We start from the raw sequence: 13,542 nt of genomic DNA on the forward strand, positions 1-13,542 counted from the left end.
CCAGCTGCCTTTCTGCTCCTACACAAGCCCCAGAAGTCCTCGACTGGATTTCCTAGTCACCGCCCAGGCCTCTGCTCAGCCTTGGGAGGCGTGGAAAGAAATTCGGACTTGCTCTTAAGCGGTGAGCATTCCAGGCAATAATTCATATCAGGAAACGTGAAAACCCAGATGTCAAGAAAAGAAGACTTTCTTTCAAAGTAAACTCAAGGAGCTGAGCGTTTCATGAAATACTGCTGGGATTTGTTTTCCTTTAGCAAACAATTCAGGAAATGGGAAGAAAATGGACCCACACAAAATTGCCTTAAAGAAAATTCTGATTGTTGGTAACCGTGCTGTCTTCCCTGGGAATGGGGAGACGCTCCCTCCGGAGATCTCCCGTACAAGGTGAGAATGGCAACAGACGGAGAGGTCGTCTTCACCTCATGGGGAGGGGAGTCCTAGCATCCGCTCTGCAGATAGGAAAGTGAGGCGAGGAGGGGCCCATCAGAGCTCTGTGCGGCCCACCTCCAGGGCCCCGGCTGTCTCCCCAGGGCAGACACCACATCCCCAGCACATCAGCTGAGCCCCGGCCATGTGCTGGGGTGAGCTCCAGGGGACCGGCCCAAGCTCCTGGCCCAGCCCACAGGGAACTGTGGGGAGTCAGGGCAGAAAAGGGTCAGCAGAAGCTGCGAGGGTCAGCAGCCACAGCCTCCACAACGGGAACCTTATCCACTTTGCTAAAAGCCACATGTCGGGGCCAGCAGGTGGCGTGGTGGTTAAGATGCTGCGCGCCCCATCACCGAACCACGGTTCGAATCCCTGGCAGCTTGCTTTCTCACCGTCTTTCTCTCTCTCTCTGTCTCTCACTAGTGAGTGCATGTGACCTAAAGCAAATTTAATAATAAATAAAATTAAATAATTCTTTTTTAAAAATAGTAACATGTCAATGTGACTTTGAAGAAACACACAGGCCAGCAGGCGGCGTAGTGGTTAAGGTGCTGAATTCTCACGTGGCTGACAGCAGATGGAGTCCTGGACCTGGCAGCTTTCTCTCTCTCTCTCTCTCTCTCTCTCTTTCTCTCTCTCTCTGATGAGTGCATGTGCTCTATAGCAAATTAAAAATAATCATTCATTCATTCATTCATTCTTAAAAATAAAAGAAAGATTTATAGACACAGACCAAGGCAAGCTCCCAGACATGGGCAAAGGTCACTCTGGGGGACTCCCTCCACAGAGGGCTCCCCACAATATCCAAAATGGTTGCTCCTCCAAAACCAGCCCAGGGAAATGCTCAAGGCAGGAGTGACAGCTGAATGACAGATGGACCAGTGAGCAAACCAATGAATGAGGCCTAGAAGGCATTGTCCCCGGGAAGCCCAGCCTTCTCCAAACCTGCTCCCCGCTAGGGAAGCTCCTCCTTGTTTAAACCTACCCCAAAGTCTTCTGTCTTTGCTAAAAGCTTAGCAACGCCATCTCCTGGGTTTTTCTTTTTGCTTTGTTTTGCTTTGTTTTTGTAAGTGAGATGAGACTGAGATCAAAGATGCGTCTAAACGCCTGACTTGATTTGCAACTGGCATTTCCTCACCACTGAGCACCCTGGCTCCAAGCTGAACCACTCAGGCTGAAGGGCAGAGGCCCGACGAGAGGGTGGTGTGGGTGGCACCGTGGTCTGGCCGCACAGCCACAGCCATGAGTGAAAACCATGCAGCTGCACCACCACCCTCTGACAAGGACTCCTCTCAGACAAGAAGCACCTCTCTCCACCACTCTGACAGAGACGCACCATGACCCTCAGTGCCCTGCGTGGAGATCAATTTGTGCTTCAAAGAGCTACTGAGGTTACAAGAGGAGCAGGCAGCTGGCCAGGGAGTCCCAGCTCTGTCACTTGCTGGCAGTGTGAGGACAGGGGAACCCTATTTCCTCGGTTGCCCCAGCAGGGGGAGGCAGGGACTGGCCTCTGAGAGCCACCAGCCACTAGGACCAATGACCTCCCCGATCCTCTTCATCTCCTAAGTCGCTGGACGTGTACTGAGCATCTGTGACACACCAGGCACTCGGGTCAGCAGTGGCAAAGCAGACCAAAGCCCCATGCTCCTAGAGTCCACACCTCTAGAAGCTGAAAGAGGCCAAGGAGGGGCTGCAGCCTGAGGAGACAGGGACACTGGGGGCCAGGGTAGGCAGGGGAGAGGAAGCATGCCCACATGGAGTGATGTCCCCCTTCCTGCCCACTAGCCATAGCAACTTTGCCGCAGTGACACCTCTGCACGCCTGTGATTCTGCTGGCTCTTCCTTGGGGCTTATGAACTTGAACGGAGAAACAATGGCCTCTTTATTTTCACCACCTGAAATTAAGCACTTCCTCCCATTACAAGGTAGGCAATAAGTCACAGTTAGATCATTAGTACCTGGGACTTTGCCACCAACAGAAATCACAGACATTTGGGGGGCAGATCACAGTTGTCAATCTCAATTATCATTCGTGCTCATCACGACCTGGAAACTACCAGTAGTTCTCACACCTGCTGCTAGCGCTTGTTGAACTGCTACTGAAGAAATTGGTTTTAATATTTTGAGATCTTCATTATCATAGAAGCGGTTTCCTGTTAGTTCATGCATTTCATTCACGCTGATGACAAAGCACACAGTATGGGAAAGTTCCATGGGCTCCTCCACATTTGGGGTGAGCGGAAGCCTGTGGCACAGAGGAGCTAAAACCTCGCTGGGACCAGCAGTTAGTGTAATGGCTATGTCGTTGGACTCCCACGTGGTCGACCGCGGTTCGAGTCCCAGACCCGGCAGCTTAAACTCGCTGCAGGCGCGCGCGCGCGCGCGCGCATGTGTGTGTGCGTGTGTGTGTGTGTGTGCCCAAGATCCCGAGAGGAGAGTGGAGGAGAAGGGATTGCGGCGTGGCCATCCCCCCTGAGGGGTGATTTCTCACTTTCTGTCTCTCTGTCTCTCTCTGTCTTTCTTGCGAGTGCACGCGCCCTATAGGAAAAACTTCTCCAAAAAAAGAAAGAAAGAAAGAAAAGAACTCGCGTGCCTGGCCAGGGACCATGGGAGCCTGGAAGCTCCTGGGTGCGCACCCTGGAGCCACCCTAGGTGCACGGGCAGAGAACTACTGCAGAAATCAAAATGAATGCCCCAAAGCCGCACTCGATGGTCAAATGATAAATCAGAAAAAAAACTTGGATGGGGTCAAGCGTTATTGATGGGAATAAATTGAGAAAAACATGGGTTTTTTTCATCGAGGGCTTTATTTTTACAGAGTGAAAACTGCATTACTTAACTGGTCAATGAGGTAGTCGATATGGAAGTGTGCCTAAAAGCAGGGGGGGCGGGGACAGGGGCTTGAACTTCACTGAAATGCAAACTGTCACCGGGGAAAGGTGGGCTGCGGCAGATGCCTTCTGGGATTCTCTTCCATCCTTTGTCCTGGCCCCAGGCCAGAAACTGGTCACCAGCTGGCAGGTCTGAGTTTCCTGGGCTGGAGGGGGCAGCCCCTCCCAGGGGATCTATGGGGTCATCTGAAAAGTCATGACGTATTTTTGCATAGAAAACTATGTCGGGGCTTTTCAGTGACCCAATAAGTGGCACAGCCCAGGCGTTATCAGAACAAAGCAGAAACAAAGGTGATTCCCAGGATACGTCTCACTGCTGGGCCCTTTCTGGGTACAGGATCACCTTTATCCCCATGAAGATCTCCCCTCCACAAGCAGGAGGCAGTGGGTTTCCTTGGGGACAGCCACCACACTACAGCAAGAAGGCTAAATGCAAGGCAGACACAGGCGTGCTTTCTGCCGTCAGTAGAGCCTTAGGCTCCATCAAAAAATGATCATGTATGATCCGAAAAGGACTAAAAGCAGACACTTAAACAGACATCTGTACACGATGTTCCCAGCAGTATTCTTCACAATAGCCAAAAGGTAGAAACAGCCCAAGTGTCAAAACATGGTCTAACCATACAATAACCATACGATGGAATATTACTCAGCCATAAAAAGGAAGGAAATGCCCACACGTTCTACAGTGTGGACGAACCTTGAGGATATCACAGTAAGTGAAATGAACTAGTCCCCAGTGGACAAAGTGTGTGTGACTCCACTTACACCAGGTCTTCAGAGGAATTAAATTCATAAAGACGATTAGAATGGAGTGGCAGGGGCTGGGAGAGAGAGGACGGGGTGTCTGTTTCAAGGGGACAGAGCCTCACTTAGGAAGATGAAGAGGTCTGGGGTGGGCAGTGATGGCCGCGGGGCAATGTGAGTGCACTTTATTATTATTATTTTTTTTTTTTTTTGGAGAGGTTTTCACTGTAGGGCGCATGCGCTCGCCAGACAGACAGAGAGAGACATAGAGACAGAAAGCGAGAAATCACCCCCCAGGGGGGATGGCCACGCTGCAATCCCTTCTCCATTCTCCTCTCGGGATCTTGGGCACGCACGCACACGCGCCCGGCGTGAGTTTTAAGCCACCGGGTCCGGGACGCAAACCGCGGCCGACTACATGGGAGTCCAGCAACATAGCCATTACGCTAACTGCTGGTTCCCAATGTGAGTGCACTTTAATGCCGCTGATCTGTAGTTCGAAAACAGGCACAGCAGCAAATGTGTATGCCGTTGTATTTCACAATTTTTTAAAATAATAACAAGGAAAAAAGATAAAAAGTGGTTTTATATTAAATTTTAAAATGAACTCAGGCTCAAGGTTGAAGACATTCAAATCACGTCGTGGCCCTCACTGGCTAGGTGATGGGAGCAAGTCCCCCTCCACTCCCTCCCTATCTTCCTTATCTGTAAAAGGGATATAATACCGTACCGCGTTGCAGGACTGTACCCAGGACCGTACAAACCCACGCAGTGACGCAGCAGCAGGCGTCTAGATGGGACCGTGGTTATTAACTTCATTATTATTAATCAGGAGCGCTATGTAAATAGTGAGAAACGGGTATTATGGTCATAAGGGAGCGGATATCAGAAGGAGGGGTGCAGAGGTGACCCTAACAGGGATGCCACCTCCCGGCGGGGGCCCGGGTGATAGTATCGTGCTTCTGCTACGTTGGGCCCTCTGAGGAACTCCTCCAGAATTAAAATTGATCTGAATAGAAGCAGCCACACTGCCTGGCTCTTTGCTTACTTTAATTTGAACTTAATTTATCTCTGAACATCAGGAAATGGCGCCGTGCAAGAGATGGGCCCCATTCGAGTCAAGGCGAACTCCACATCGCAGGAAATTATCTGCTTTTGCAAGAAAATTACTAAGGAAGGAGAGTGCTGTTATTTTAAGATCTTCGAGCTGGTGTGAGGAGAAACTAATTAAATGATTGTAATTTTCTGTGCAAATACAGTAACTGACGGCTACAGAAATGCAAAATAAGAAGGAACTTTTCCACCTCAAAAGAATATTAGAGTTTTCTTTTTTTTTTTCCAGTTCAAGTATGCCCATTAATTTTTTTTAAATGATAAATGGAGCTTAATTGGAATAAAGATGATGACCACAATACGCAGTCTGTGAAGCCATCCCCGAATCGCAGGGCTTAATAGAAAAGACTTGGCTGCCTCCTCGGTGGGCATGTACCCATCAGCAGCTCCCAGGGAGGCTGAGAACCGGCCTAAGTGTGTGTTTTACAGCCTGGAGGAGCGGGTCGGGGACGGTTTGCACTTGTGGGAACCTGCAGTGCAGAGGCGGCAGAGCAGGTGCAGGGCATGCCCACCCCACATGCCCATCCCACAGGCCACTTCTCCAAACGAAAGAGCCATGGCCACACGTGTAGCTGGCACTCCGTACACCAGCAGGCATGCTCACTGCTGGGACCAGACTGTCGAAGGGTCCCCACAGCGGAGGCAGGGGCACACACCCGTCGAGAAGGAACGCCTGCCGCAGATGGCTGGGAGGTCTTGCCGGCTGCCTCCTGGGCCTCTACATGGGGAGGACGCTGGCCAGGAGTAGTGGCTGCAACAGCCTGGCTTTTTGGGTCACTGGCTTCCCTTCCCCAGCCATGAAGCACCCATCCAAACTGGGAATTAGGAAGGGTGAGGGCGAAGTAGGCCGCTGGTATGAGAACCTGTAAATAACTCATTCCTTGGAATCTGAATTGACAAGAAGCCCTCCAGCAGAAGGCAATTTACAAGCTCCAGTTCAGTCTCTTCCTGCTCCAGAAAAGGTGCAAGGGTTCCGTGCAGCTCCCCAGCTGACCTCCCAGCACCCCCAACTCAGTCCTGTCCGCCGTCATCCTCGCAAGTCTTAGCCTGACTCTGAAGAATAATCATAAAATAAAAATAATGGCGACTCTTGGAGGAGCCTGTGGGAGCCGTGGGCCGCATTCTAATCTGAAGGGGCGGGCCGAAGAATGAGGCTAATTTATGACCTCCTTAACACACTCCCAGGAACCTTCATGCAACTACAAATTAAATCGCCTCTTTATTAGAGTACCCGTGAATTTGTGAGATGTGTTCAGGAACTTTATTAACAGCACTGTCTTGATGCCTTCGAGACAGGTTCTTTTTTTTTTTGGAGAGATTTTCACTGTAGGGCGCGTGCGCTCGCCAGACAGACAGAGAGAGACATAGAGACAGAAAGCGAGAAATCACCCCCCAGGGGGGATGGTCACGCCGCAATCCCTTCTCCTCCATTCTCCTCTCAGGATCTTGGGCACGCACGCACACGCACCCGGCGTGAGTTTTAAGCCACCGGGTCCGGGACACGAACTGCAGTCGACTACGTGGGAGTCCAGCGACATAGCCATTACGCTAACTGCTGGTTCCCCGAGACAGGTTCTTGATCATGGATAGTCCTTCTCTGCCCGCCCACAGCTCTCCGGGCTCCTCAAGCCGGAATATTCTCACCACCCCAGCCTCCTCCCGGGCCAGGTAATGCCAAATCCCTCGGCTTCTGATGGGCTCCACCTTCACCTTCTCTAAGTCTTCCCAGACAACCCCGGAGCAGGTTCCTGTGACACGGAGAACACGCTCTTCAGACCAAGCGCCTCACTGGGGCAGGGCCTGAGTTTGACCCGGTTCATTATCCCATCCTCAGCATCTAACAGTACTGGGCACACCACAGAGGCTCAATAGACGCTAGTGAGGTCAAAGAGCCCCTGCCAGCTGAGCCCTGAGCTCATTGCTAGAACAGCACGAAGACGCGAGTGATGTCAGTGGTCGAAAGACTCTAACACCAAGGCGGGTTGGTAACTATGCTGGCCAGCCTTTATCCCTGAGCGCCCCAGCCCCAACCCAACACCCAGGGATTATTAGCCACAGTCTACAGACTAGAACGCAGAGGCTCAGAGAGGGTCAGTCCTCACGCAAGAGTGAATCGCAGGTACAGAGTGAGACCAGCTCTGCCCGCTGCTCAGGCCCGCATGCCACACCTTCCACACCGAGACCTGCCTCCCCCGGCCCTACTGCGCAGAGGCTGCTGTGAGCTGCCAGCACTGCCCTGCCATGCTCACCTCTGTTTGCCTCTATGGCCAGTCCCCGTTTATATAAATAATGTGTATGTAGACAAACCTGTACTGAAACTACACGTCAAGGCAGACAGTAACCCTGGAGGTCCGCTGGTCCTGCCACTTGTTTTACAGGTGGGGAAACTGAGGCCTAGGGAAATGCAGGCTCATGAGCGGCCAGATGGAAAGGAGTTGGCCCTTCCTGAAGGAAACCAGCACACCAGAGGCATGAGCTTCCAGTTGAGGGGTGGGGAAAGAAAGCCCAGAGCTCTTAGGGTAGGGGAGGGAAGACAAAGGAGGCATTTTAGGGGTGCAGAAAGGATCCATGGCATCAGAACCTTTGACCAAGGGTAACATCCTTGACAATGCCCTTAACAAGGACTTGGGAAGCCATGGAAGCAGAGATTGGGAAGGCCACCCAGTGCATGGGCTCACACCTAGCACCTCTGAACCTTGAGTTGGCTTCTGGCAGGCTGGCTCCCCACCAAAGCTGAAAGTCCCCCTTTGTGGCATGGAGCATGGACCCTGAGGGTATTGGAGCACTTCCAGCGAGGGCGCTCAGGGCCTCCGGAGCAGCAGAGGCCACGCCCAGGCCACAGGCCCCACATCCCTGCCCTGCATCTGGCGGGCTGGAGACAAGGCCCTCCCCAGGCCCACCCAGCTCACACCTAGCATGCCACACTCCGCGGTGCACCCAGCACGATGGGTAGCTTCTCACAGAGGGCCCGTGTCGACCCCTAGAGCCTCCCGGCTCACCCTGCACCCCAAGGGCAGCCAGTCTCCTGAAAGGAGCTCAGCCCAGGCAAGGTTTCAGCTGCGAGGGGCACATTTAGGTCTGGTGGATCCAGCTTGGGGGTGGGAGAGTGTCTTGGGGTCCTTATGAAAGACATGAACAGACTGGCCTTAAAAAGGCATGGCCAGGACAGAACGTGGGAGTAGGATGGAGCCTGAATCCACTGCAGACTCACCCGCTGAACGTAGGGGAGAACGCAAAGGAGGCTGGCCCCCTCGTCCCCAGTCCGGGGAGGAGTGTGGGTGCAGGCCAGCCCCAGCTTCCTCGAAGACGAGAGTCTCTCTCAAGCCCTTGTTAGGAGATGCAGCCACCCCCCGGGAGAGAGCCTCTGCTTCCACCAGCACGCACTGGTCACAGCCCCAACAGCCCCGGCAGTCCCAACAGCCCCGGCAGCCCCCGACAGCCCCCGCTGCCCTTTCCCGGCACCTCCTGCAGCTTCCTAACCCCATCTCGGTGCCTCCATCCCACCCCACCCCGACTTTGTCCACTTTCCTCATCCTCCTCTACCTGTGCCCCTTCTTAGCTCTCCAGGCCTCTCCCAGGTGAAATAAACGTCCCTTCCCCATGGCCCTCACTAACCCACCCCCCACACTGCCCCCGAGGCTCTTTCTAAACCGGGCCTGACCCTGACGTCACTCAGAGCTCCTGCCACGGCCAGGCTCTAAATTCACTCTATGAATGCCTTTCACGTGGAAGATCTCACTAACCTGTGCAACAAGCCTGTGCGCCTTCACGTCTCCCATTACTGAGACGCAGAGACTGAGGCCCAGAGAACTAACCCATCTGCCGCAGATCCTGGAGCAGAAGAGGGCAGGGCCAAAGCTTACTTGCCAATGTCCGCTGTGCGCACTGCCATACTCGGTCTGCTCTTCACCCTCACATATGGGGTGCATCTTACCTGACTGCGACCTGCTTTTCCAAGGCACGTTTCTTCCCAGCCACAATGTATCCACTGTCCCTTTATAGACATAAATGCACCTTCGGTCCTCTGGGCCATGCTCAAGCTATTCTTCTTACCAGAATATTCTTCTCTATCTCCCGTATACTCTACCTACTCATTCTCTGGGTCAGCCCTGATGCCACCTCTTCCATGCAGTCTTCCCTGACTTCCCATGAATGTCATTAGAGAAAGATGACAAGACCCTTCATATGCTAGCTGTTCATGTGCATTTCTTCCCTCCCACTGGACTACTCTGAGCTCTACCATGTTAAGCTCAGGGACACAAAGGTAACTGAGACCCCCTTCCTGCTATTAGGGACTGAATCTTCTCATCCCCCAAAAAAATCTATACGTTGAAATCTTAACTCCCAGGACCTCGGAATGTGGTTGTATTTGGAGACAGGGTCTTTAAAGAGGTGGTTAGGGTAAAATGAGGTCAGTAGGGTGGGCCTGAACCAACAGGACTGGTGTCCTTCCAAGAGGAGACCAGGGCACAGACGCGCCCAGAGACCCTGGGAGGATGCAGGGAGGAGCAGGCCAACCACAGGCAAGGAGAGAGCCCTCCAAGGAAACCACCTCGCCCTCGGGCTTGCAGCCTCCAGGACTTTGAAAGACTAAATGTCTGCAGTTTGAACTGCCCACCCGGTGATGCTGCTTCATGACAGCCCTGGCAAACCAACATACCTGCCCTCAAGGACCTCCATGCCTGGCAAGTGCCATGGCCAACTTGCCCCGCAAGTCAGAGAAAGGCCAGGTGAAGGAACTGACTGCTGGTCTGCCCCTCCTGACTCAGGAAACCAGCGTGGGAGCTCTCCGACCTGCAGCTCTCGCTCTCTGGATATAAAACACACACAAATCCTGGGTTCTTCCGGACCCCAGCGCAGAGTGGGGGTAATCTCAGCACTGTCTCTGCATCCTTCAACATCCCCGACAGGGAAACTCAGCACAGAGCAGACTTGGAAAACCAGGAGGGAAGCTGGGAGTGGGGAGGGGAAACGCAGGGCCCAATCTGCTGTGAACAGTGAGCAAACGCCTGGCTGCAGGAAGCTCACGTCCAGCGTTTGTTTTGATGCTTCAAAGTTGAAGTTCAAGTGCCAAGAGAGAAGGAGCCCTGCTAAGATCTACTTAAGAATAATAAATGCACACTTTCACAGAAACAGTAAAATTGGGACATGGCACACACATTTCCAACCAGGGTAACATGAAGCCACAACCCTAAAGGCAGAGCCCAGCACTCTGTAATATTCATCCACCTTCAAATAGCTCCGCTCCCTCGGAGGGCGGCTCAGGAGACGCAAACCCTGTAGCCCACCGCGCACGGCCGGTTCTGGAGCCATAAAACCGGAATGCCGGTTGGTTTCAATGAAACATTAATCTCACACGTAACAATTTGTTTCCACAGCTAAACGTCAGACAGAGAGGCAGTGTTTGAACTTCCAGCAAGTCCCCTTCCATATCTCCATGGGAGCAGGAAGAATCAAGCCTTTGGAAGGAAAACTCACATATGTTCGCGGAGCTGCAGCGAAGCAGGCTTGTCTCAGAACCAGCTTGAATCCTGTAATTCTTTTTAGTAAGATGCTCTCCGATGCCATTTTAAAAAGTCCATCCCCCTCACCAAATGCTGCTTTTTAATTTTGAAAAACACCTGACTCAGTAAACACTCTGCTCAGGTTGACCGCACCTGCGGAGGACAATGGGCAAGTGAGAGGAAATAAAATTTTATGAAGACTCCACTCTGCCACAAGTTCATTTCTTGCCTACTGTAGCTCTGGAAGACGGCAAACCACCTGCCAACCCAACCCCGAGCTAAAACCTTTGCCCCCCCCGTGGCAGCCCGTCAGAACAAAGAGCATTCCTAAGACACTTCGCATGCCGAGGAGACCCTACCCAAGCCAACAACACTGAGAAAGTAACAACAATTTTTTAACAACAGTTTTACTTAGTTAGCTCCTGGGCAAAGCCTTCGCTCCTCTTCCCCCAGGATTCTGAGCTTTCTCCAGAAAAGGTAAAACTCGTAAAGCACCACCTCTTCTCCCAGCCAGAGGAGTTGCACCCCTCTAAGCTCCCCCTGAGGTCCTCAGACTTCTTGCCCCTGCCCTGCTAAAGAAAAGCCAGTAAGCCCCCCTATTCATCCCCCTACTCACAACCTACCCCCCCTGCCCCCCAGCAGTCACCTGCAGCAGCTAGGACCCGAGCCCACCTGAGCACAAAGCAGTTCCCCAACCCAGCCACCCCTGCCAAGGAGCAAAGCCAGGCGGGCCCCTCTGACAGTCCCCCGGTCCCCCAGCCCTACTGGCCCAAGCTCCTTTCTCAACTTTCTCCAAAGAACTAGCGCTGTGCCTAAGCTGATATCTTAGAATGGTGCCCAGAAGGCAGCTGGCCCCATGTCCTACAGCTCCTCCATCCCCCAGACTCGGTCTCCTTCACCCTTCCCAACACCGTGAAGCTAAATGACAAAGGACAGAGTAAAGCTACTGGATCCACAAGCTCAGCAGCAGGGCTGGGGACAGTTGGTTTAGACACGTCTGGCTCTGCAGGATTTACTTTCAGTGTTTATTTGGTCCTTGGAGGTCGCGGTTTCCGGGTTACCCTTCAGCCCCTGAGTTACAGGAGCCAAGGTCTGTCCACAAGTACTGGGGAGAAATAAAGGGCTGGCCAGCTGCACGCCTGGGGCTGACCCCTCTCTCGAGCTGCAGATGGGGAGGGCGCCCCAGGGTCCTTCTAGGAAGGGGACACCTGCTACCTTCTGGAAGGATCCCCAGTCAGCACCCTGGCTGCCCCCTGCTGCCCACCGTGCCCAGCTCTGCCCGCTGAGGGCTTCTAGTCTCCCTGGAGATGCCGGAAATGGTCCAAGACCAGAGAGCTGGCACCTGCACTCTGGCAGCTCCTAGCTGGTTATACAGGGCTCTGGGACGGTGGCGTCCAGTCCATGCCACCCCGTCCCAGCAGATCTGTCCACCTACCCTCTCTCTGCTCCAGCACAAATCCCCAGCACCTGGGAGAAGCCGGTGGGGTAGAGGAGCTGGTGGGGAGAAGCCTGTTCCAGCTGAACCAGCCATGACCCACCCACTCCACTCAACTCCACTCCCAGTGTGCAGAAACCCTGCCCCCGGCTACCATCGCAGAACTCCGGGGAGCAAGGAGAGAGGAAGAGCTGAGTGCATGGTGGTGGAGGGGCCCCCATCTCACCTCTACCCCCAAAGACTCGCTGCCACTTCCCTGCCCCAGTCCTTCTCCAAAACCTGCAAAACTGGAGCAGACTCACTAGGGACTGACCCCAGAGGTGACCCCAAAGTGAATAGCGCCCTTCCCAGGGGTAAAGGGAGGCTAAGGCCGCCTGGGGAAGAGTTCAAAGGGACCCAGGAGCCTTGGCTGTACACCAAAGGGCGGGCGGGGGCAGGAGGTCGCTAACCTGGGCCACCAAGTGGGCTCAAGTGGAGAGCTTCCAGCTAGGGCCAAGCCAGAGGAGGTGGGGAAGGCGGGGACTGTCCTGCAGGACCAAGTGGGTCCTGAGGGTGCAGAACCGGGAAGGCGGTGGGTCTGGGCCCATCCAGGAGACTCCAGCGGAGCACTCAGAGCAGCCAGGGTTCACGTTAGCGAAGGGGTCCCTCTGGGGTGAGGGGAAACACTAGAATTCTGAGTCCAGACAAGACATGGAGCTGACCGGGAAGTCCGAAGGTCCGCCCGCAAAGGCGCCACCTGCGGGGTCCCAGGTAGACAAGAGAGGGAGAATCTTGGAGCTAGAAATCCGAACCGGCGCTGAGGGCACAGATGGGGTGTGGGGGCCATCGAGTCAACGCGGCTGGGATGATCCGCAAGGGTGGCCCCCGAGGTGGCCGATTTCCCGAAGCCTCTGGGGACCTCCCCAGTACCCTGAGATCTGGAGGTCCAGGAGGAATCCCCGAGGTGGCTTAGGGTCCCGAAATCGGTGGGACTGTCCCTGCCGGAGACGGAAGTTCACATATCTGGGGACCTCTCCCCAAGTAACTGGTGACGGGAGGCCAGTGGGGGGTGCCGCCAAAGTGACCCGCGTTCCCAAGTCGCCAAGAACGCCTGGGACAGCCGCGGAGTGACCCCGAAGTAGAGGACTGTGGCAACCCTCGCGGGAGTGCTCCGGATGCCCCGGGCAGGGGCCGCGAGAAGCGCGCGGAGGTCACTTACGCTGCTGTTCTCGCCCGTCCAGTGCACCATCGCCTGATTGTGTGTCGCGTCCCCCTTGAGCACGAACGACGTGCTGATGAGCGAGACTTGCGCTGGGGAAGCCACTCCAGCCACCGGCGCCGCCCGAGCCCAGCGACCCTGGCCCGCGGCTGGGGCGCCGTGCTCGCCAGGACCCCGAGCGGGACCCGGACCTGGGGCGTCCAGCTCCGTGCCGTGCGCCTGCGGGTC

General features: G+C 54.3%; 1 protein-coding gene across 1 annotated transcript in view; it reads right to left on the minus strand.

Moving 5' to 3' along the window:
- The window catches only part of SORCS2 (sortilin related VPS10 domain containing receptor 2), a 585,200-nt gene extending 571,667 nt beyond the window's left edge, over positions 1-13,533 (minus strand). Inside the window, exon 1 of the mRNA XM_006153641.2 lies at positions 13,315-13,533. Within this exon, the coding sequence (XP_006153703.1) occupies positions 13,315-13,344 (30 nt within the window). The 5' untranslated portion in view covers positions 13,345-13,533. The remainder of the gene's footprint in view (positions 1-13,314) is intronic.
- Positions 13,534-13,542: the final 9 nt, after the last annotated feature.

This window comes from Tupaia chinensis, unplaced genomic scaffold (assembly GCF_000334495.1).
Source record: "Tupaia chinensis unplaced genomic scaffold, TupChi_1.0 Scaffold000384_1, whole genome shotgun sequence".
NCBI lineage: Eukaryota > Metazoa > Chordata > Mammalia > Scandentia > Tupaiidae > Tupaia > Tupaia belangeri.